The sequence below is a fragment of the Vombatus ursinus genome, unplaced genomic scaffold (assembly GCF_900497805.2).
Source record: "Vombatus ursinus unplaced genomic scaffold, bare-nosed wombat genome assembly UNPS02014935.1, whole genome shotgun sequence".
In the NCBI taxonomy this organism is placed as follows: Eukaryota; Metazoa; Chordata; class Mammalia; order Diprotodontia; family Vombatidae; genus Vombatus; species Vombatus ursinus.
This window is the reverse complement of record NW_020954713.1, coordinates 4,637,432-4,661,104: the sequence shown is the minus strand read 5'-3', so window position 1 is coordinate 4,661,104 and position 23,673 is coordinate 4,637,432. Positions and strand designations below refer to the sequence as shown.

General features: G+C 42.5%; 2 protein-coding genes across 2 annotated transcripts in view; both read left to right on the top strand.

The window, feature by feature from the left end:
• Positions 1-13,450, top strand: part of EP400 (E1A binding protein p400) — a 141,611-nt gene extending 128,161 nt beyond the window's left edge. The window contains exons 49-55 of the mRNA XM_027844122.1: positions 1-168; positions 3,084-3,296; positions 6,344-6,539; positions 7,269-7,393; positions 8,287-8,433; positions 8,759-8,836; positions 10,224-13,450. The exon at positions 1-168 is cut by the window's left edge and continues 116 nt beyond it. Coding sequence (XP_027699923.1) covers positions 1-168; positions 3,084-3,296; positions 6,344-6,539; positions 7,269-7,393; positions 8,287-8,433; positions 8,759-8,836; positions 10,224-10,490 — 1,194 coding nt within the window. The 3' untranslated portion in view covers positions 10,491-13,450. The remainder of the gene's footprint in view (positions 169-3,083; positions 3,297-6,343; positions 6,540-7,268; positions 7,394-8,286; positions 8,434-8,758; positions 8,837-10,223) is intronic.
• Positions 13,451-15,487: 2,037 nt separating this feature from the next.
• The window catches only part of LOC114029642 (E1A-binding protein p400-like), a 122,920-nt gene continuing 114,734 nt past the window's right edge, over positions 15,488-23,673 (top strand). The window contains exon 1 of the mRNA XM_027844204.1: positions 15,488-15,540. The gene's annotated coding sequence lies outside the window, so the exon portion shown is untranslated. The remainder of the gene's footprint in view (positions 15,541-23,673) is intronic.

Below are 23,673 nucleotides of genomic sequence, written 5' to 3'. Positions count from 1 at the left end.
CAGCAGCAGCAGCAGCAGCAGCAGCAGCAGCAGCAGCAGCAGCAGCAGCAGCAGCAGCAACAGCAGCAGCAGCAGCAGCAGCAGCAGGCAGCCCAGGTGCAAGTCTCACAGATCCAGGGGCAGGCCCAGTCTCCTGCCCAGATGAAAGCTGTGGGGAAGCTAACGCCGGTGAGAAGTGTGCTTCTGAGAACTAATGATAGGAAACTTTTTTAAGGCATAACTAACTTAAAAAAACAATGTAGTGTGTTAAATCTCTGATGCCTGGATCATTCAAAATCTTTTCCTGCTTCATCAAAACTTAGCATTGTTTATGTGGGTAAAGCTAGTTTGTGATGTCTTTAAATGACAATGTTTTACATATAAATGCTGACTTTTTGCATCTTGTTTTTTGTGGGACATTGCAGTACCTTACTACTGATGACCCTTTCTGATTCTGGAGGTCCTGCTCCTAGTGTTTTAGCTTCCTCTTTTCCTTTGTACTTAACCTCATTGTCCTTTGCATACCGTGGTCCACTTCATCTCCTTGGACTTCTATCCATTTCTTCCTTCTCTTGGCATGAGAAAACTCTAGAAAGATACTGTTTGTGTGTGTGTGTGTGTGTGTGTGTGTGAGAGAGAGAGAGAGAGAGAGAGAGAGAGAGATCAGGTTCTAAAATCCTAGGAGCTTCAGAGAATGGACAGAATTGTAAAGAAGGAAGGAGATGTATACTGTGAGTGACCTCCTCTTACTTTTTCCTTTTGAGGCTCAATATCCTTATCATATTCTTGGCCCTCTTAGAGTCCCATCCACATTAACCCAGTCTGCATACTTATGTTTCCCTGCCCACTCCACTCTTGATCCCTGCCTTTGATCCAATCCCCATCTTAAACATTTTTTTATCTCATCATCCCTATCAAGATCTCTTTTCATCAGATTTTCACATATCAGAATGTGAATTAGTTTGGTGACAGTTTGATGTAATACCTCTACCATAGGGCTTTGTATTTGAGCACAGGACACTTCCCTCAGTCAAAGCAATGTATTCTTAAGGGAAGAATTTCAGAAATCATGGACAAACTGATGAGGAAGTATTTTGGGGGGGGGCTGGTCAGATGCTATAATCATTCTTGAATGTTATTTCTAAGTTTGATTTTTCAGAGCCAGAGACCAATAGGTTTTAGATACCTAGTTTTTCTCTCTTTTAAATTTGTTTTTAGGTTTTATTCACAAGAGAATGTACACATTCAGAACCATTCACCAGAGAAAGGTCATGAATCATGAAGATAAAAAAGAAGCACTTGGTCCTAGCCCCCAGGGTTAGGACTCTTCTAGGTCCTCAAGTGAGGCCCTTTGATTGAATCCAAACTTCACAGAACAAACCCCCTTAATAAAAGGATTTGTTTTGTAAAACTTGGACTCAGAAGGCCACACCCAAGGCCCTAAAAGACCACTTGTGGCTTTAAGGCCGAAGGTTCCTCATCCCTGCCCCGGGCTTTGTAGCCTTACCTTGAAGTAATGTATCTGAGATGGACTCAGAGTTCTTAACCCTTAGAGTCATTCAATATCAAACAAGGAGTCACTAATCAGTAAATAAGTCTTAAGTGCCTACTGTGTGACAGGCACCATGCTGAGTGTAGGGATGAAAAAAGAGGCAAAAGACAGTCTTGTCCTATGGGGTGCTGCCTGCCTCCCTCCTCGCCCTTGAGCCCCCCTTCCCACCCCCCCACCCCCAAATCTAATGAGGGAGACAACAGAAATAATACTGGGAGGACACTAGAATTAAGAGGCACTGGAGATGGCTTCCTTTAGAAAGTGGGATTTTAATTGAGATTTAAAGAAAGCTAGGGAGGCCAGCAGGCAGAGATGGGGAGGTAGAGCATGCCAGAATTTGTTGTATTAAATAGCTCTTCCTGTTGTAAACATAAGAATTTTTCAGTTAAATAGCCCTTGATATCATCTGTTTTCACATCACTCACATTTCACAATCTGTCTTTCTCCCTACCCTTCCCAGAATATCTCTTACAATATATTTGTAACAAAGAATGAAAAAGGAGAAACAAAATAGTTCAGGAAAAACTAACATTTCAACCAAGTATGGCATTAAGTGGTATTTCGCACCCATAGCCCCCATCTTTGCTAAGAAGGTGGGAGACTATCTTCTCTTCTCTGGGGCCAAGGTTTGTTGTTATTATTGCTCAGCCTTTAGTGTTATTGTTTTGTTGTTGTTCTTTCCATTTACATTGTTGTATTCCTTTTGTACATTGTTTTTCTGGTTTTGATGACTGTAGTTTGCATCATTTCATATAAGTTTTTCCATACTTGTCTATATTTATCTTATCATTTTTCTTATAGTAACACAATATTCTATTACTTTCCTGTACTACAACTTGCTTAGCCATTCCTCAGTTGATGGGCATCTGCTTTGTTTCCAATTCTTTGCAAATACAAAAAGTGCTACTATAAATACTTTGGTGTATATAGAGTCTTTCTTTTTATCATTGATCTCCTTGAGGTGGTAATATCTCAGAATCACAGGGTATGAACATTTTGTTACTTTCTTAGCATAATTCCAAATTATAGAATAGTTGAACCACTTCATATCTTCATCAATAGTGAATAGGCTTAGTTTTAAAAGAAGATGTATTTCCTGATTTATTTGAGGAAACTGCAATTTGTTAAATTAATTTTTTTGTGACACTTGGGAATACTGATTTCTTCTTGTTATGGACTTGCTAATTAATCACAATCTGTTTTGTCATTTCATTATGTAAAGTTCAAAATCTACTTTCGTAAATGTAAAGTTTATATGATAGTCCCAGACTGCTCTTAGTGCTGAGAGGCAGTACATCTCAGTCTGAATTATAAATCCCAGGATGCCAGTAAGTTCTCAAATTCTTATTACATATGGAAAGCACTTTAAAAACCATAAAGCAGAGTATATATGTGTATGTAATGGATTAGTTATTATTAATGATTATATTCTCATTAGTTATTAAGACTTAATTTATGCATGAGGCCATATCAGTTTGTTTACAGTTTTCAAGGGAGTAAGTTTTAAAATTGAAACATTTTGCAAAATAATGGACAATTTATTTGTTCTTAGGAACATCTGATCAAAATGCAGAAACAGAAACTGCAGCTGCCTCCGCAGTCCGGCCCTCAGCAGCAGGCCCAGCCAGGGGCACAGCCACAGGCCACCCAGGTTCAGGTACAGCAGCAGCCACAGCAGACACCACAGCTGGCAGCAGTTGCAGCCCCAAGGCCTGGAGCTCTTCTCACGGGCACGACGGTAGCCAACCTCCAGGTTGCTCGTCTTGTAAGTTTTCATTTAATGTGGTTCATGTTGGGAAGACTAGCACGTAGAGCCAAGGCTTTGAAAGAACAGTCAAGAACATGTCTGACATGAGCAAGAGCCATAGAAGCAGATAAGCCCCGGGGGAGGGAGGTGCGGTTTGGGAAGGTTTGATGGAAGTTTGATAGGCCCACCTTGATATGGTGCTGAAGAGGTGATCACTGGCTGCAGTGGAGGGAGCACGCGTGAAGGAAGAATGAATGGTAGGTAAGGTTGGGGAGACCTCTAATGCCAGGCCTGGGATCTCAGACTACAGCTAGTGGTGAATCTTTGAAGGTGTGGAAAAAAATAATCTAGTCTCTTCCTTTTGGCTTGTCAGAGGCATTTTATTAATACATAAGCATTTTTTCTCGGAGAAAAGTTTTACAGGTAGAATTCCTCAGCTAATCTTGGGACCTTTTTGTTCCAGACAAAGTTTACATTTTCTAGTAATTTTGAAATAAATCATGAAATTCTGCATTAAAGTAAAAGACATATAAATAGTTTAAGTTTACAATTTTTTATTTACTAGACATAGCAATAGAAATGTTAAAGTCCCCACACCTTTGGAAGAAATATAACATTTCCTCTTTCAATCTGGTCAACTGTAAACAAAGAGTTTGGGACTGGACCTATGATTTCACTGACATAAGGAATTCCTGGCTGAGGAAACTGTGTATCATTTTAGATCAGCATCTCCTCTGCAACCTGGAGTTCTAGACTGTTGTCTAGAGCCAGGAGAAGTTAAGTGGCTTGCTTAGAGTCACACAGCCAATGTGTTCAGAGATGAGACTTGAATCTAAGTCTTTCTTCAAGGCTAGAAAGACATTCTCATTTTTAGTTTGGTCATCATCATCAAAAGTCAGACACTTTCTAGTGACCTAGTCTTGGGGTCTTAAGATTCCCTCCCTGAAATTGATTGTCTTCTGTCCACTCTATTGTCCTATCTTACCTCTCTTAGCCAGAATCCTAGAAAAAACGATCTGCAATGCTTCCACTTCCTCTCCTCTTACTCATCCTTTGCAATCTGGAAATCACAACATTCCACCAAGACAGCTCTCTCCAAAGTTACCAGTGATCTCTTAATCACCAGATTGGAGGGTCTTCTTGACATTTCTGCTGCATTTAACACAATTGACCACCATCTCATCCACTCTGGGTTTTTGTGATGTGACTTTCTCCTGATTTTGCTTACTGTCTGACTACTTCTTATTCTCTTTTGCTGATTTATCATTCCTACCAGGTCCCTAAATGTGGGGGTGGCCCTCTTCTCTCTCTAGACATCCCTCAGTGGTCTTATCAGCTCTTAGGAGTTCAGTTACCATCTCAGTATTTAAGTGACTCCCAGATCTGTGTATCCAGCTGTAGCTCTATTCTCTCCCTTGAATTTCAATCATTTCGAACTGGATGTCCCAGAGACATCTCAAACTCCATCTATCTAAAATTGAACACATTCTCTTTCCCTTCCAAATCTACGCCTCTTCTAAACTTCCCTTTGGCTGAAAAGGGCACCAACATTTTTCCATTGTGCTGCTGGTGTTATCTTCAGCCTCTAACTCTCCCTTACAACCCTTGCCTCATCCAGTCAGTTAGCAGCTTCTACAACATTTTTAATCTGAACCCTGCTTTCTGCTCACCTAGCTACAACCTTAGTCCAAGTCCTCTTCATCTTTGGCCTGCACTGTTGCAGTGACTTCCTCACTGTTCTCCCTACTTCAGGTCTCTCCCAACTCAACTCCATCGCATACATCTGCCAAAGTGATTTTCATTAAGTGCAACTCTTTCTCTGTCATTCCTTACTCAGTAAACTCCTCTGATTCCCTATTGCTTCCATGATAAAATATAAACTTCTCTGTTTGACTTTTAAAGCTCTTCACGACCTGGCCCAAACCTCCCTTTTCAGCCTCATTATACCTTACCACTCTTTCCTCACTCAGTGGTCCAGTTAAACTGACCTTCTCTCTGTTCCTCTCATAAGCACTCCATGTCCTCTTTCTGTGCCTTGTACTGTCTTATCTCCCATACTTGGAATGTACTCACTCCATCCTTACCCCCGCCTTGGAAATTCCCTCTTTTCCTTCAAAGGGCAGTTCAAGGACCACCTTCATACCTTAGTGTTCTGTGCTTTCACAGATTTTTTTGGGGATAATGGGATAAGGGGAGGAGGGAATAATGCAGTAAAAGCTGATTTTTAGTAATATTGATCTTTAAGAAAAAGATCTTAAAAAAAAAAAACAACAGAGGTGCAACAAAAGGGATGAAAGCAGAGAGTTTGATGTTAGAAGACCAGAGGGTAGATTCTTACAGTAATTGCAATGAGAGTCAGAGAACCCAAATTTATGGTAGTGGCCATAGGTATAGAAAGGAAGAGCTTTAGAGGAGAAGTAACAGAAATCTTGGAGATCAGAAATAGATGTAAAGGAGAGAGAAATAAATCCATCACCAGATTCGGCCAGTCCTTCTTTTCTGATTTTTCTTATCAATCTCTTCCCTTTTGTACCTACTGCCACTATTTCAAAGGCTGTCTGGCTCACATGGGGATTGTTGCAATAACTTACTTTATTGTCTTCCGGTATGCAGATGGTCTGTTCCAGTCCATCTCGAGAATCACTTCCATCTTAATATTTTTGATGCCTGTTTCATTTTTCGAAACATAGCTCTTATCTTATTATTTCTCAGACCTTCAAAGTCTCACCATTGTCTGTTGATTAAGGTCCAAGATTCTTAGCCTGGTATTCAAGATTACTTAAAAATTTTGAGTCTGTGTGGCAGTACGGTGCAGTTAAATTCTGATCCATGATTAATGTTGAAATGAGCTAATTTTGCTATAATCACGTTCATATGTATGCAGGAAGCCAAGCTATTTGGTGGGATATGATAAGGAACTTAAGACTTTTCCTCTGTCATTTTCTGTCATTTGTACTTTCTGGCTAGTTGATATTAGCCATAAAATATGCGCAGCGTAGTTTCTTGATGTGATGAAAGAGAATTCTGAGTTTTTCCTCAATGATCTGTTATTTCTTACTGTTTAGACTCGTGTTCCTACTTCCCAGTTACAAGCGCAAGGGCAGATCCAAGCTCAAACAACTCAGACTGCTCAAGTGGCTTTGGCCAAACCACCAGTTGTATCTGTGCCAGCAGCTGTTGTATCATCAGCTGGGGTCACAACACTTCCTATGAATGTCGCTGGGATTAGTGTTGCTATCGGACAGCCACAGAAAACAGCAGGTATTTCTCTGGAAATTCTCCCAACGGTAATTTTTGGGTAGAAGTCACTTCTTTAGTTTTCACTCAGTTGTTTTTGTTGTTCCCAAGTTTGTAGGATATTGAAAAAAATATTTTATTGGCTTTATTCTATCAATGTGAACTTTTGAAACTTTAGCAAGTATAATTATTTGTAATTATCTCATTTGAGAGGCATCGTAGCATAATGGAGTCATTGTCTGCCAAAAGGCTGGACCTGGGTTCAGGTCCTGCCTCTTGACACATGCTAGCTGTGTGATCTGGCTAAATCACTTAACCTCTTTATGCCTCAGGCAATTCCCTAAGACTTAAGTTATAGATACCAGTTAGTGATCCAAATTGGTAGAAAGTATTTCCACATGTGGAGTTCCCTTCACTGATGAAATAATTCGTCTGAACTAGGACCTAAAAAAAGTTTTGGGCCAGCAGCCAGATAATTGGACACAAGGAGACTAGAACTTCCAGGTTTCAAAAGTTATTTTTTAAATATAACTAAAAATATAGGGACATAATTTAAGCTAAATTTTCTTGTGGTAGCTTTATAAATCTCTATCAAAAAGAATAATCCTCAACACAGTTGTAGGCCTCGATGCTCTATAAGCATCTATAGGCTTCTTGTTGGGTAGCATCTAGTAAGTGACCCAACAAGTGGAGACATATTCATCAGGTTGGTCTAAGATTCTTTATCTCAATAGAGTGTTTGGTGATTTGCAGGACAAACCGTGGTCGCACAACCAGTGCATGTTCAGCAGCTTCTGAAGCTCAAGCAGCAAGCTGTTCAGCAGCAGAAAGCCATCCAGCCCCAGGTGGCTCAAGGTCAAACTCCTGCACCACAAAAGGTATTTTGACATACTAGGTTTAATGTCCTTTGGTGTTCATGTAGAGCAGCACTTCTTAAACTGTGAGTAAGGTTGTGAAAAACATGGCAACAGTAAAAGGTTTCTGAACATGCAATGACCACAAGTTAATTAAAAATCAAACTTGTAGTGAATATGAGGTGTTTCTGGCAGCACTTGCCCATATTTCATCACGCAACTTCACTGCAGTCTTGGTTCTGAACACAAAGCACGTGCACTTTGCACTGCGCATGCCATCATGCCATGCAGTGCCAAGGAATGCACATGCAAGGAATGCACTTGGCACCGAAACACAAAAAGGGGTCCGAGAGTTGAAAAAGTTTAAGAAGCCCTGATCCAGAGAGCACCAGTTCTTCTCTCCTTTTTATTTTCATACTTAATCATAGGGTTCATACTTAGTGCTACAACAAAAGTGAGGTTGTTTTGAGTGTCATAGTTAGTGGCTACTCCCCCACATTAAAAAAACGATTCTTCTGTTTCTTCAAAAAGCTTTGGCAGGTCTGAAAAGCCTTTACATACAAACCAGGCAGGCAGTAGACTGCCTGTGGTCTTTCAAGTATCAGCCAAGCTGTGCTCAGAGGGACTCATCACTCGATGAGATGAATGTTGATGAGTTTTTTTTTTTTTTTGTCCACATCTACTCTTGGTAGCTGTCTTTCAATTTATAGAAGGGTTGTGATCTGAGATAGTGGAAAGAATTGCTTATGTTGATGAAATCCCAGATCCTCGAAGTCTAAAGTAATCTAAAAATGATATTTCCTTTAAAGTTAATTTTTAATTTAAATTGGCTGGTCTCTTTGTAGCTGGTAATTTTTTGTTGTTGTTTTAAATCACAACTTGATTAGCATCATTTAGAATCATGTCTTTCTTTCCAGATAACTGCGCAACAGATAACTGCCCAAGGCCAACAACAGAAAGTAACCTATGCCACCCAGCCAGCAATTAAAACCCAGTTTCTTACTACACCTATTTCCCAGGCTCAGAAATTAGCGGGGACCCAGCAAGTGCAGACCCAGATACAAGTGAGTATCTATTAGCATGCTTGGTGCAGTAGTTAATCTGTATCTTTGTTTTCCTGTTAACTCTATGTGACTCTACAGAGTAGTAATTTTGGATATAGGTACAATCTGCAAAACTAGGAAGTTTAGAATATAGTTGTTTTCAACTTTAGGTTGTAGTGAAATAATCAACTTGGTGAGGATTCAGATTGCAAGGAAATCTTATAAATTGGATCTTGTTGGTAGTAATCATATTTGTGCAAAAATAATTGAGGATGAAGGAAAGGATACAAGTTAGTGGATACAATGTACGTGAATTTCTTGTAATTAGACTTTTTTTATATTGAAGGTTGCAAAGCTTCCTCAAGTAGTCCAACAGCAAACAGCTGTGGCCAGTATTCAGCAGGTGGCCTCTGCTTCTCAACAGGTAAGATCTGAAAACAGCTTGATAACATGAAAACACATGGCATTTTTTGGTGTGTATGTAGCTTTAGACTTACTTTCAGTCCTTTTTATGAAGTCCAAAGTAAGCTGTGTTCTGTTACATGGTCATCTTTTTTGGCTCCTCATGAAAATGGAGTCTTAACTAAAAAAGGGCCCATGTTTTCTGTACTCAAATAGTTCGTTGACCTCACCAGTGTGGGTATTCTCTCCAGGGATGCAGATTGCCACCCATTTGTGCCTGCTCATCCTGTTCACTCAGTGAGCAGATGGCCTTCCTTCCTCTTGATGTGGCCAGGATGCCAGTGGAGCATACAGGCTGCCCCTTGGTTATCCTTTTCCCCCATCACAGGACTGGCCCAGTTTCTTTCTTACACATACATTTCTTTGATGACATCCTTTCCACCATTTCTCCATCACGGCTTACATGTGCTCTGTTGCAGGCTGCTCGCCCCTGCTGGGGCCTTCCATTGCCTTTGGGGTGAACCTCAACTCCGTGACTGACAGCTGTGCCACAGTATCTATTTAAAAAAACAATCTCAGACAAAAATTGTCATACTGCTCTTATGATTAAGTCCTAGCACAGACGCAGGCAAGCGAAAGCATCTTAAACTTTGCAGGAGTAGACCATGTGTTCATTTCCTGGATGAGGTCTTTCTTCATCTTTTTCTCAAGGACATAAAGTCTTGACAATATGTATTCTTTCATTTTACTTTAGTGTTATAAAATGGCAGTTATGGCCACTCAGACAGCCTGGGGATTATATAAAAGCAGGGATTTTGTTTTTTCCTCATTTACATATCGCTGGAAGCTGAAGGCCTCACTTTAAATGAATTCATTAACAAAAATTTATTAATCATCTACTATGTGCAAGACCCTGTACTAGGTTCTAGAGATATAAAGACATCATTGAAAGAGTCCCTGCCCCTAAGGAACTGATATCTTACTGGAGAAGGGGGTGGAGAAAAGAGGAAACATGTACAGCTTTAATTTGCCAGTTTGGGTTTCATAAATTCATACATGGAGTGAGCCAGTGTGGCACAGTCTAAAGGACACAGGGGTGGAAGTCACTGGACCCTGGGGAGACAGTCCCCGACCTGCCACTTCCTCCCTGTGTAACCTTAGACAAGGCACTTCCCACTCTGGGACCCAGTTTCCTCATATGGATCATGAAGGGGTTGGACTGCTGAAGGGATGCCTGAGGCTCCCTTCCACCTCTGCAACTAGGAACTCAGAGTTTTCAAAGAAGCTCCTCCTGTAGTTCTCTTTCCCAGAGGCCCTAGCCACACCTTTTTTTTTTGTTTCTGTTGTAGCATTTTCATAACATATGTGAGATTTTTCAGTTAGCTTGTCTTTTCTTTTCTCTGGGCTAGGCGTCACCACAGACCGTGACACTCTCTCAAGCAACAACTGCAGGTCAGCAGGTCCAAATGATCCCTGCAGTGACTGCAACAGCTCAGGTGGTTCAGCAGAAACTCCTCCAACAGCAGGTGGTGACAACAGCCTCCACGCAGCTTCAGGCCCCAGGTGTACCCAACCCCGCCCAGGGGCCAGCCAGCTCTGATGGCCAGAGTCAGCAGGCTAAGTTACAAATGAGAATGTCGACTGTCAGGTTAAAGACAGCTAACAAGCCTAGTTGAGCCGAGCGTGGGAAAAGCGGGGATATTTGTTTTCTTTGGTCACGCTCCAGCTGCAAAATAGGCACACCCTTTCTATTTCCTGTTCTTAAGGCAGAAAACCACTGTCTTCATAGAGGACATTCTATTTATTTCTGAACCTTGGAAACATCCTCACACCAAAACACACGACCTTTGGAAAATTCTTGTCAAAACAAAGTAGTGTAATTATTTTATTAAAGTGTATCCTTCTCTTACAGAAAAGTGATCCTTCCTGAAAGCCTCTCTGTACTGTATAACTAATGGAAACAGTGACCATGGTGATCAGTACTCTCCTTCTTCATTCATGGCAGTGTTTTCTCCAGAGCACTAGTACTGGGTTTTGATAGCCACTTAGTAGAATTTCTTTGTAGTAATACAATATTTTGCACATTACATTTGTGCTAATTGGTTTGTGCAGTGAGTCATAAAATGGAAAGTCTTTTTAAAACTTAAAAAAAAAATTCTAGATAAGACGTTAACTTAATTCTTTCACCTTATCCAGAAAAGACAAACCATGGTCCTTTTAGTGGAGGGAACAGCTAGAGTCAGTCACCTGTAATTGAGTTTTCATTCCAAAGAGTAGCCATTGTGTTCTGTGCTTTCTAAAATTGATTCGTTTTCATATTTTTAAAGGAAATGTTTGGTAATGCTATTCATCTAAGCACATTCTAGGTGCATCCCCTGTATTTTGTCTATTGGCTTATTTAACATGCATTGGGCTGCTTCAGATTGTTTCAGGAAAATGCTGGGATTCTGATGTCTTGGACTAGTTAGAGCTAAAGTGCCATAGAATCGTCATAGGCACCACCTGTTTTATTGCTGTATAATCTATGGTGACCTTAGTCTCAGTGTACGTAGAGTGAAAGCTAGATGGAGAAGTGAGAGTCGAGATGGCAAGAACATTTGGAGGTCCAAGCTTCAGGGGAGCTGAGAAACATTATATAAACATATATTTATATGTATGTGGATGGAGCATCTGAGGGTCCAGAAATAGACCAAGCGATCTATGTACTGTAAATGTGTACAAATTTTTAATACATTGAAAAAAAATACACTAGTCTTATCAAGCAGGATGTTCTGGGCAGTCACCGCATTTTCACTTTCCAGGGTCTCTACTTGAGCAAATCTTGGTTCAGCCTAGTAAAGGTGAGAACCTTAACCATCTACTATTTGTGGAGCTGTATGATATTGAAGGAGAAAAAGGGAAGATTCCTGTTGTAGGGTTTTTTGTTGATGTTGTTTGTTTTAAATAAGGGAAGGCAGTGGATGGAATGTTAAGTGGCTATGCTGGTTGATGATGGCATCTAACATACATGTCTTTTGCCATATTTTTAGTATGCAAAAGGAAAAAGCCTAAATAGTACCTTTTCTCTATGGGTATATTGTGCTCATTTATGTCCAGGGAAGGGTAAGGGTATACTGGGTTTTTGTTCCCTTTAACAAATGCCAGTTATGTCTTATAGCATTCAAAGCTTAACATTTTTACTGAAAAATCTATTTTTCCTCTGTAAATGCAGCATTTTTCCTTTAAGTTTTCTTATTTTAAGTAATTTGTCAAAGAAATTAATCCACTTTGCAATTTAAAAAAAAAACAAACTAGCATCCTGCAGATTTGGACATAATCAAACACTTTTCTAGCTCTAAGTAAATAGGTAGACAGTAAAGATCACATGTTTAAAGATCATAAAATCGAAGTTGTTTGAAAAAGAACGGAGTACTAAAGCAACTCACTACTTTTATGAGATTTCATAATTTGTTAAAGTTTTGATTTTCAAGTGAATTGTTCACACAGAATTACTTGAAGTGAAAACATCACATTGTGCATGCTGCTTTTCAGTATGACAGTTTCAAATATTACAAGTATTCTAAACTTGCATAATTAAAATGTATAGGAATTCTCCAAACTTATTTCCACTTGCCCACCCTGATAGTTTTTCTTTAGATTATCAGAGTGAACCTTTTAAAATGATGATAGAATTTGAATGCATTTATTTTAGAAATGCTGAAGAATTCTCAAAAGGTAATTAATTGTTTAAGTAAAAGCCCCCTGTTATCCCATAGCAGTCTGGGTAGACAACTTAGAGCCAATTGCAGAAAAACTTTTAAAAGTTTAAATACTGGTGTTTTTATAATTGCTGTATGTAATTCTTGTCCCTGTCACTGCCGGTGAGAAGGCATCTAGTCTCCATATCCTTGGCAAGGAAATTTTAGTTAAACTTCAGTAATCCTAATAACACATAAATTGAATTGACGTGCTCATTGGACTTATACCAAGAGCATACATATTTAAGAGTATAGCATTGAAAGGTTACTCCTGCCCTAAGTAGTGTTCCACATAGTCATTTGAGTATTAACACTCCATTCCCAGTGTTCTGACTCATCCAGTTTCCTTAGCTTCATGTTTGGAAGGTCAAGCTTTCTGTTTTTAAGAAGATAATGAAGTTTGGTTCAGCAAAGTTGTCTAGGAAGTTTCAGACTGTTACTGTTAGCAAAATTCTGTATTACCATGCAAATCAGGCTTTTCTTATTGCGCTATAATGATTCAAGGGTATATTCAGGTACACAGCAGCAAAACCGTTGTGAGATTTTACTTCGGCCACCATTGAAACCAGTTACCCAGTTATTCTCTAAGAGACATTTGTTTTCATTCAGGTCAGACAGTGTTGTAAAACGTTCAGTGGGGAAGCACATTGCCTGCGTCCAAGTGCTGTTCAGATGTTGTGCCTCAAGGGGGAACGGTTTTTCTTTTAATAAATAAAAATGCTGGCTTAAAAACAAACAACACTGTAACCGGATAGCTGTTGTGTTTTAAAACATACAGGAACAAGGTTGAAATTGTAAATACTTTGTAAACATAAACATTTGTACTTGAATAGTAGGATTTTAAAGAGCACTGACGTCCTACCAGATAAAAGGTATAATAAAGTGTCCTTTTTTATAAATCTTTGTTTTGTTTTTCCTAGCACAGTATTTCAGTGATAATAAAACACTAAGTCTTCATTATTTGTCTGTAAAATAAGCTGCCTTCTCACATTGTTTAGACAGAGGGTCAGTCTTCTCTTGTTTTCAATTCACGCTCCTGGGTCTAGAGGGGAAGAGCTGGAGATTTTTTCTGTAAATGCTCTTGGTGACAAGGAGAGGAGAAGTCTGTCAGTGTGTCAGGCAGCACTTTGGTTTGGAAAGTTAAGTCTTATGCTGAAAGCTTGGCGCAGTCCTTCTGAATTGGGGAATGGCAGGTGCCGGTCTATTTTCAGCAGTAACAATTCATTTAATTGTGTGACCTGGCGGCAAATCATGTTCTCAGCTTTCTCATCTCATCATGGGGATAGTGTATGTTTATATGGAGCCCTGTGCCACCACTACCACCATCATCACCATCATCATCATCATCATCATCACCATCTTCATCATCTCCATCATGGCAGCAGACATTTGCACTTTGACATACATTGTCACATGTCAGCCCCCCAGCAGTTCTCTGCAAGTGGGTTAATGTAGCATGCATTTAATAAGTAACTAGCACTGGCACTGAGGTACTGGCAATGAGGCCACAGAGGCCTCACACCTAAGGAGTTCTAGACCTCAAGGAGCTTACCTTCTACTGGGGTGGGGAAGAGGAAGAAGGGCCCACAGGATCATAAACTCAGAGCCCGAAGAGACCTTGTAGTTCATCCAGTGTAACACCCTCATTTTACAGATGGGTTAACTGAGGCGATATTGACACAAATGACTGAGTAGACAATAATTGAGGAGGGGGAGAGCCCTAGCTGCCAGGAGCACCAGGAAGGAAGTGAAGGAGTTTCAGAAGCGGAGGTGAGGGAGGGCAACCACCCCCAGCTCCTGCATCCCATGCCAAGGTTTGGAGGGGAGGCTAGGGTGCCCCCTTCTGAAGACACTACCTTGTTCCAGTTTGGCTGGAACAGAAAGTGCATGAAGGGGAGCTGTGGGGAATCCCAGAGCCAGGCTGTGGAGGGTTGGTCTTCCGTTCTAGAGGCAAATGGGGTCCCTAGAGGATGGTTTTCCTTTCTTGTTTTATGGATGCCTTTTGTTGTTACATCCATCATTCCGTAACATCCCTTTCTCAGGTTTGTCCATGTTGTCCCATACGGCCCAGAGCTAGGCAGTGACCAGGGAGGACCTGGACCACCATGTGGAGGGATGGAACTCCATCCCCGGACCCTGTCCTCCCTGAAGCCCCTGCCAAACCCCCGCCAAACCCCCGCCTTCTGCAAAAAGCCCCTCCCTACCCCCCTCCAGTCTAGCGCCTTCCCTCTCTTGATGGTCTCCACTTGGCTTGTCTGTACAGTTGTTTGCGTATTGTTTCTCCCATTAGACTGTGAGCTCCTTGAGGGCAGGGGCAGTTCTGTAGCCTTTTAATTTCTGTCTATCTGCCTGGCACGGTGCTTGGTACGTGGTGGGCGCTTAATAAATGTTTGTTGATTGAGTTGCATGAGAGCCCAGGAGGCTCTTGAAATAACTCGAGGGTAGTTTATCCATTTTGCAGATGAGGACGTTGGCCCACAGACGTTGTGATCCCACCGGCGTCTCCTTGGTGCGGCTCCCCGCCTGCCTCCCGGGCTCCGCTGCCGTGCACCTCCTCGAGGGTGGGCAGGACGAGGCTCCGGGAGGCTGGGAGCCTTCGCGTGTGCTCCGAGCACCGCCGAGCCGTCCTCTTGCTTCTCCTTCCTCTTCTCCCTCCCCCACCTCCATCCGACGCATGCGCCGTGGGATCTCCCTCGGTCCGGCCACATCCCGCCGCGGTCCGCCCGGGAGCTCGCTGCGCCTGCGTGGGGAGCTCCCGGTCCGGGCGCTCGGCCCGCCGGCCCGCCGGCCCGCCGCGGGACAGCCGCCGCCCCGCTTCGCGCCCCGCCCGCCGGGCCGGGTCGTCCTCGGCGCAGCGCGTGCGCAGAGGCGCCGCAGGGCTGGGGGCGGGGGTGGGGGTGGCGGGGCTGTCATTGTGTTCGTGGAGAGGAGGAGGCGGAGGAGGAGGCGCAGCCGCCGCCGCGCCCATGGATCTCCTGTCACGCCGCGGGTGAGTGGAGGGCCTGGCTGACCGGCGGGGGGGCCGGGGGACAGCGCCCGCCCCACCGCCAGAGTGACCCTGGGCGAGTCCCTTCCCCTGCGGGCCTCCTCTTCCTCTGCTGCCTGAGGGCTGGCTCAGGCCCGACTGACCCCGGGTCGTGGCCCCCTCGAGGTCTGTGACCTCCTGTCCTCCTCGGGCCGGCTCTTGCCAGGGGCGGGAGGCAGCGCTCGGAGGGGACCCTGGGGCGGGGGCGGCAGCCGGCCCAGCAGCCTTTCGGGACCCCAGCCCAGGAGCCCAGGGCCGGGGGATGCAGGTCTCCCAGCCCTGACCCTCTGTGCTGGGTGCACTGACAGTGACCACGTGGGGGACTGAACAACAGTCCTAATGACCCTGCCCAGCAGCCCTGGGAGGTATGCCCACTTTATGGAGGAGGAAACTGAGGTGGGGAAAGACACCAAGTGACCAAGGGGGTCCCACAGCTAGGCAGCATTTGAAGTGAGGCCTTTCGGGCTCCAAGGCCAGCACTTTGTCCACTGTGCCACCTCCTTGGAGGGTGGCTGATGATGGACCGACCCAGTCATGGCAGAGAGAGTGATTGAGACAAGGAGAATGACAGTGGTTGGACTAACTGCTAACAGAGTCTGACAGTGATGGAGCTCAGAGGCCAAAGCTAAGGATGGGTGGACAGATGGATACAGCCACAGGCTGAGGGACAAAAAGACTGATGATCAAGTGACTTAGGGACACCACCACTGCCATCATCATCATCATCATCAACAACAACAACATCAACATCATCAGCATCAACTTTTATGTAGCACTTTAAGCTTCACACAGTGATTTGCATTTATATTAACTCTGGATCAGGAGAGTGGTGGGTAGTGACTGACCAACTCTGATGAGATGGCAAAGTGCTGGGTGTGAAGACCTAGCATCAGAGCAACAGACGTGACAAATTGTGACCAGCTGACAAAAATGACAGACTGATAGAGGGACTGACTGATACACAGGAGAGAGTAACCTTGACACTGGAACATCAAGGGACTAACTTCTGTCAAAGGACCCAGTGATAGACTGACAGGCATATCAGTGCCATCAGGCTGACAGGACAACCAGCATATGGATGGACGTGGTAATAGACATAGGTTGTAAATTAACTGACAGAATAACAAAGTTATGGGCTGATGAGTTTGGCTAACGGACTCAGTAACTGAGTAATGGATTGATGGACACATCAAAGGTGGACAGGTGAAGAGATTGACAGACAGTGAAGAATCCAGGTACCTGCTGATGGGGACCCTCTTGTTATTGTGACAGTTACAGGACATTGGGGATGGTGATAGGCAGGCTGATAGGGACACACTCATTGTTATCATGATAGATACAGGGTGATAGGCTGAGAGGGACACACTCATTGTTATGATAGATACAGGACATTGGGACATGGAGATTGACAGTGATGAGTGTTTCGCTGACAGTGAGGGACAGGCTGACAGACCAACAGGCATGGTATTGACTATGGGATGACTGGCAGTGATGGACACAGGGAGCTGCAGACTCTACATGGTAACAGGCCTAGTGATAACATGGCAAGAACAGACAGTTAAATGGACAAAATCACAAGCTGATAGTTGTCATGAGCACAGGGACTGACTGAGTAGCTGGTGGACCTCATTCTTGTCCCCTCTCTCTGGAACTGTCATTCCATCCTCTCCCATCAGGGATGTCACCCCTATTCCCTATCCCTTTGCTCAGATCTGTTATCCTTATTTTCATCCTTTCTGACCAGAGTTTTCATTCCATTCCTAGTCCCCTTTGACCAAGAGTTGTCACTCCATTACTGTCCTTTCTGATTAGAGTTGTCACCAATGTCCCTTTTTCTTCTAACCAAAGTGGTCATCTCATTCCCTTAGCTTCAGAGCTGTCACCCACTTTGTTCCCAGAAGGTAACCCACCTCTACTCATTCTCCTACTCTAGTCCCATCTGTTTCAGGTTTTATCTACTAGCTAATCCTTTCCCCCTAAGCCATACATTCTCATCCCTCATCTTGGGACCTCTCAAATCCCTGCCCCTAAATCCTTATAACTTGAACTTAACACATAACTCCGCCAGCTCTTCAAGGTATAAGTTAACCTAGTGTGCCATTTCTGGGTCTATTCTAATCGCCCTCAGTGAAAGATTCCTTTGTTGTTTTTAGGCAACAAAGTGGAAGCAGTGTCCCCTGAGCTCACTTTATTTAGCCCAAGTAGAGGGAAGGCTATTTGTGTCTTTTAAGATATCTCTGAAAGCTTACTTCAAGAATAGTCAAAAGTGGACTAAACATTTCTGTTTCCTCCTATCCAGACAAATGGAAGCAGACTAAGGAGCCCATGTGATCTTTGTCACAAAAAAACTTCTCCAGAAATAGCCATCAGTGGTAGAGGAGCCGAGGTTTATGGGACATCTCTCCTTTACTTTAGCAACAGAGACTGGTCCAGTGATTAGGAAACTCCCAGAGGAGTAAATACCCTCTACCAATCCATGTCGGCACCTTCTGAGAGCTGCCTAGAGCACTGAGAAGTTCAGGGACTTACTTGCCCAGGGTCCCATGTGTCAGAGGGAGGACTGGAAACGGGTTTTCCTGGCTTCAAAGTCAACTCTATATCACTGTGCCAGCTGCCTCTGACACTTTATCTCCTTTACTTGCAGGCGTGTAATTTGAGAACTTCAGAAGGTTTGAAAAACCACTAATGATAGTTTATAATGCTGCCTGGGAACTAGCTAAATATTCCTTATGCATAGAAGTTTATAATACTGCCTGGGAGCTAGGTAAATACTCCTTGTGTATAGATTGGCTCAATTACAGTTCGTAAGGATTAGAGATTTAGAGGTGGAAGGGACCTTAAACCCAATGGAATCCAACCCTCTTCTTTTATTTTACTGAGACCCAGAGAGGTTGTTATTTGCCTAAGGTCCCACAGATTAAGTGGCACTTGCCTAAGTGAAAGAGACCGAATTTGAACCTTCCCAACTTCAAGTTCAACATTCTCTTCACTATACCATGGTGCTTCTTTTAAATGGGTTGCCTAAGATTAAATGAGTCAGCTGTTGGAGCAAGCTGTGTCACTTTTCTATATAAACTGCTAGTCTCTTAACTCGTATTTATTAGGGTCTTCAAGAAGCCTCAGGTTTGTCAAAGATTTTAAGATTCCCTGTACTACACCAAATATCAGATGCCACCCTGGGAATACTATAATATATATTATATATACATTAATAGATTAATATATAATTAATATATTAATAATATAATATGATATATAATAATAGATGTTAAATATCTATGTTTGTAATCTTTCACCAAGTTGCTAGGTGTTTTACTTGTTATTTCACAGTTTTAACCTTTCTTTTCCCATCAGAATAATCACAGTAGATGCTTCAAGTTGCCTATCCATTAAAATGTGTGGCAGAAATAAAGAAAGGCAGTGGAGCTTGAGTCATCTGTCCAGAGAAGAGTAGAGAGAAAGGAGCAATATTCCCTATTCTTAGAAGCTGTACCTCTTAGGTATAGTCCTAGATCACATGAGCCTTCTTTTAGCTTTCCCACCCTCCTGGTGTCTCATGTTGAGTCTGTGATCCACTCAAGCCCCTAGATCTTTTTCAGGCCCACTGCTTTCTGACTGTACCTCTCCCTTCTTATACTAGTGAACTTGATTTCTTGAACTCAAGTGTAAGAATCTATTTGCCCTGTTAAATATCGTCTTATTGGATTTTGCCCAGGGTTCTGGCCTTTTCAGATTCCTGATGGCATCCAGTGTGTTAGTTGCCCTGGTTTTGTTTCACTTGCATATTTGTTAAGGATGCTGCCTCTGCCTTTTCTCCAAGTCTTTGGTAAAAATGTTAAACAGTACAAGGCCAAGCACAGTTCCCAGGGGGTACTACCCTGCAGACCTCTTTTCAAATTGACACGGAGCCATCAATCAGTCAATCAAGAAGTATTTATTAAGCATCTACTGTGTGCCAGTCATTGTCCTAGGTGCTAGAGGTAAATGAGCAAAAAAACGAAACACATCCTGCTTTATGATATTCTGTTGGGGGAAACAAAGAATCCATTTAAGTAAACAAAATATTTGCTAAGTGAATACAAAGTAATTTGGGGGGACTTTACCAGCTGGAGAGATCAGGAAAGGCTTTAGGAGGCAACTTTTTAGCTAAGTTTTGAATGAAGCCAGGAATTCTAAAAGGTGGCGATGAAGCATTTTAGGCATAAGGGTCAGACAGCCTGTGTCAAGAACAGAATCAGGATGTGAAATACCGTGTACAAGGAATCCTTAAGAGCTCCTCTTTGAGTTTGTCCATTCAGCTAGTTCCAAATCCATGTAATTGAAACATATTTTCCAACTCACATCCCCACCATTATCCCTACCGTACCCCAAGAATAGCATGAAAGATGTTATCAAACGCTTCGCTGAAGTCTAGGTAAATCATTTCTAATGTTTGACCCTTATCTACCAATTCATAAACCCTGTCAAAAAAGCAAATAACATTAATCTGGCAGGACCTCGTCTCGATTCTTCTTCCACATGACAGCTTTTTAAAATACTTGAAGACCCTTCTAAATGTCTCTCCTGTTTTTAAAAAGCTGTATTTATTCTACTCAGGTAATGTAACATATACTGTGAATCAGATTCTGTGCTTTGGGGTTAATATGATTGCCTCCCACAAAAAGGACATCTAGGAGTATGATTACAGCACATTCTTCAGGTTACAGAGCCACCACTGAGCTCAGTACATACACATTTATTTTTCCCTTAAATTTATTTTTATTTTCAGTTCCATATTCTGGCCTGCCCTCCCTCCCTCCCCCAACTCATTGAGAAAGCAAGAAATATTATACTCATTGTACATATACAGTCACACAAAACATTTCTGGATTAGCCATATTCTGAATAGAGAAAAATAAAGAAAAGAAGAAAAATATGCTTCATTTTGCACTTTGAGTACATCAGTTCTCTGTCTGGAGGTAGAGAGCATTTTATATCATGAGTCCTTTAGAGTTATGGTGGATCATTGTATTGATCAAAGTTACTAAGTTTTTCACAGTTGATTATCTTTACAATATTGTCATTATTGTATAAATTTTTCTTCTCATTCTGCTCACTGCACTTTGCATCAGTTCATAAGCAGTCTTCCCAGGTTTTTTTGAAACCACCCCCTTCATCATTTCATCACAATGGTATTCCATCACAATGGTATGCCACAGTTTGTTCAGCTGTTCCCCAAACATAGACATCCCCTCAATTTCCAGTTCTTTGCCACCACTACAAAAAGAGATGCTATAAATATTTTTTGTATGTATAGGTCCTTTTCCTCTGCTTTCTTTGTAGCCCTCTCTTTTCTAACTTAAACATCCCCAGTCCATTCAGCCAGTCTTCATACGGCATGGTTTCCAGTCCTCTCAGCATCCTGGCTGCCCTCCACTTGATATATTCGTTTGGCAACCCTCTTCCTAAACGTGGAAATGAGTATAATTCATTCACCCCAGAGTGCAGGAAGCCAGTTCAGTCCCTTGTTCTAGACTCAGTGCCTCTCAATACAGCCCAAGAGTGTTCTTAAGTTTTTGACTGCCGTGGCATACCATTCACTCACATTGGGCTTGTGGTTCTTTAAAACCTCCAGATCTTTTTTTCTTTTTTTTTAAGTGATTTGAGCTGTTGTTTAGCTAGCCCTGTGATTCTGTAGTCATTTCAGCAGGGGGAAAATCCCCAAACCTGTTAACACTGTGACTCCATTAGTAATGGAATCATGAAGGTTATGGCGATATGGTGGCAATGGTGCCTTTTTATTCCTGACCTAGGTCTTGCACCTCTCTGTCTCACATGCTGTGGGGACCTTGGATATGTCCTAGCCTTACCCAAGACGTCAGACATATTTTTAGCTGAGGAGGCCGTTTGTGCCGCTCAGAATTTTTAAAGATCCTCTGTATTTCTTTCCTTCACTCATTCATAGCCGGCTCTCTGGCTTTGTTTGTTTTTGGCAGTTCCTTAAGTACATGACTCTGCACTTTGAGAGACAGGGGCTTCCCAAGGACAGAAGAACTCACCCCAGGCTTCAGAAAGCAGAGTTAATTCGCGTTGTTCACTCACTCCTTCCAGTTTTGCTGCTTGAGGTTAAGCAGCACAAGTCTAACCCCTCCCTTTGATGACAGGATCCTAAGTCGAGAGCTGGAAGTGACCTCAGAGGCCGTCTAGTCCAGGGACCTTCATTTTACAGATGAGGAAACTGAGGTCCAGAGAGATTAATTGATTTGCCCAAGGTGGCAAGTGTCAAAGGCAGGACTTGAACCCAGGTTCTCCGATTCTCGGAGTGGTTCTCTTTCCACTGCATCGCATGCCTCCCTTGACGCTTTTATCAAGTGGAAAGGAAGTTTTCAAAAATTAATTAAAATCTTATATTTTAAAAAACTTCATCTCATACCTCACTAAAAGTTTTTTGTTTTTAATTTATTTAATGTGTGGGGCAGTGTCCACTAAAGTGTCTTGATGCCTTCTTTTGGCATGGAGATGACATGAGGTTCTTGAAGGCTGTGGCAGTGGCACTTGTACAGATCTGGCAGGTCTTCCCAAACTTCAAGGATAAGTCCTGCCACGGCCTTCTGTCTGTCGTACGAGGACTAGCCTAATCGGCAGGTTGGCTGCAGGAGGATGGACTTTTTTTGTCCATGGTAACTTTTGAAAACCAGAATACCAAGTTGTTGATAGATATTGGTAGAGGAAATACACCAATGAGATGACATTCTTAAAATTAAAGAAGTATGGGGCAGTAAATGGTGATTAGGAGTGATCGGAAGGCCCTGATTCTTCCTATCTGATGCTTAAAATTTTATTTCTAGAAAGTCTGATTCCATAATTTCTGTGTTTTTCAATTAGTTCAGTTTTTTCAGTTATATTGAATATGTGTGTGTATATATGTGAAAGACACTGTGCCTAGGTTCTGTGGGGGCTATGAGACCATCATCCCTTGCATCAAGGAGTTTACAATGCATATGGGTAAGTAAAACATACAGTAAGGCAACTGACGATACAAGGAAATTTATGCTGTGTGCCAAATGAGTGGTTTAGATAATAAGCAATTTAGGCGTTCAGAGGAAGGAGACACCACTTTGGGCCACGTAATCAGGTAAGGCGGGTACATGATCGGGGCTTTGAAGGATAGAGAGAAGGGAGTCCAATCAAACAGTCAATCAGCCAGCATTTCTTAAATATTTACTATGTACCAGAGATGCCAAGCAATGGGGATACAAAGAGAAGACTAAAACAGCCCCTGCCCTTGAGGAGCTAACATTCCCTTGTGGGGAGACTATGTAAACATGTATGCACATACAAGATACAGACTAGCACTTGAGAGGACCAAGAAAAGCTTTGTGCCGAAGGTGGCATTTGAACTGAGTCTTGAAGGAAGCCAGGAATTCTGGAAGGCAGAAATGAGGAAAAGCCAGGTGAGGGGGAGAGGTGGGCGGGTAGGTGGGAAGGTAGGCAACCTGAGCAAAAGCACAGAGGCTCTAGTGGCTCTTATGCACACACTTCAATGGCCCTGTGGCATCAGGGATTCAAAAGTTCCCTCCAGTAGTAGATGTCCCAACCCATCCTGTGTGATTCCTGACCATGTCCTCCTGAAAGTCCAACAGAGGAGGCCATGCAGTGTTACATCTGAATAAAACTATAGTGTCACCTTTTTCATCCTCATGTCCAAAAACCCTGTCACTTGCTCAAGGTAGCTAGCGTGCAGCCTACTTCCCTTTACCACCAGGCTTCTCTAGGAAGGAGGTTTGTATCCATTGTTTCACGACCTCACCACCAATTCACCCTTGAGTATTCTGCTCTTTGGCTTTAACTACATTGGAACTACTCTCTCAAAAGGTCACCGGAACCTGTTCATTATCAAGTCCATTGGCTTTTTCCTTCAACCTCATTTTCTCTGTAGCATTTGTCACTATTGATCACCTCTCCCATTTTTGAAAGTCTCCTTCCTGTGTTTCTATGAGCAGTTAATTTTTTTAAAAATTTTCCTTTTAATTCTGAACTTGATATCATGAACATGTTCCTATACAAATAACTGATTGCATCTGAAACTGAATCTCCACTACATATACCATTTTGTGT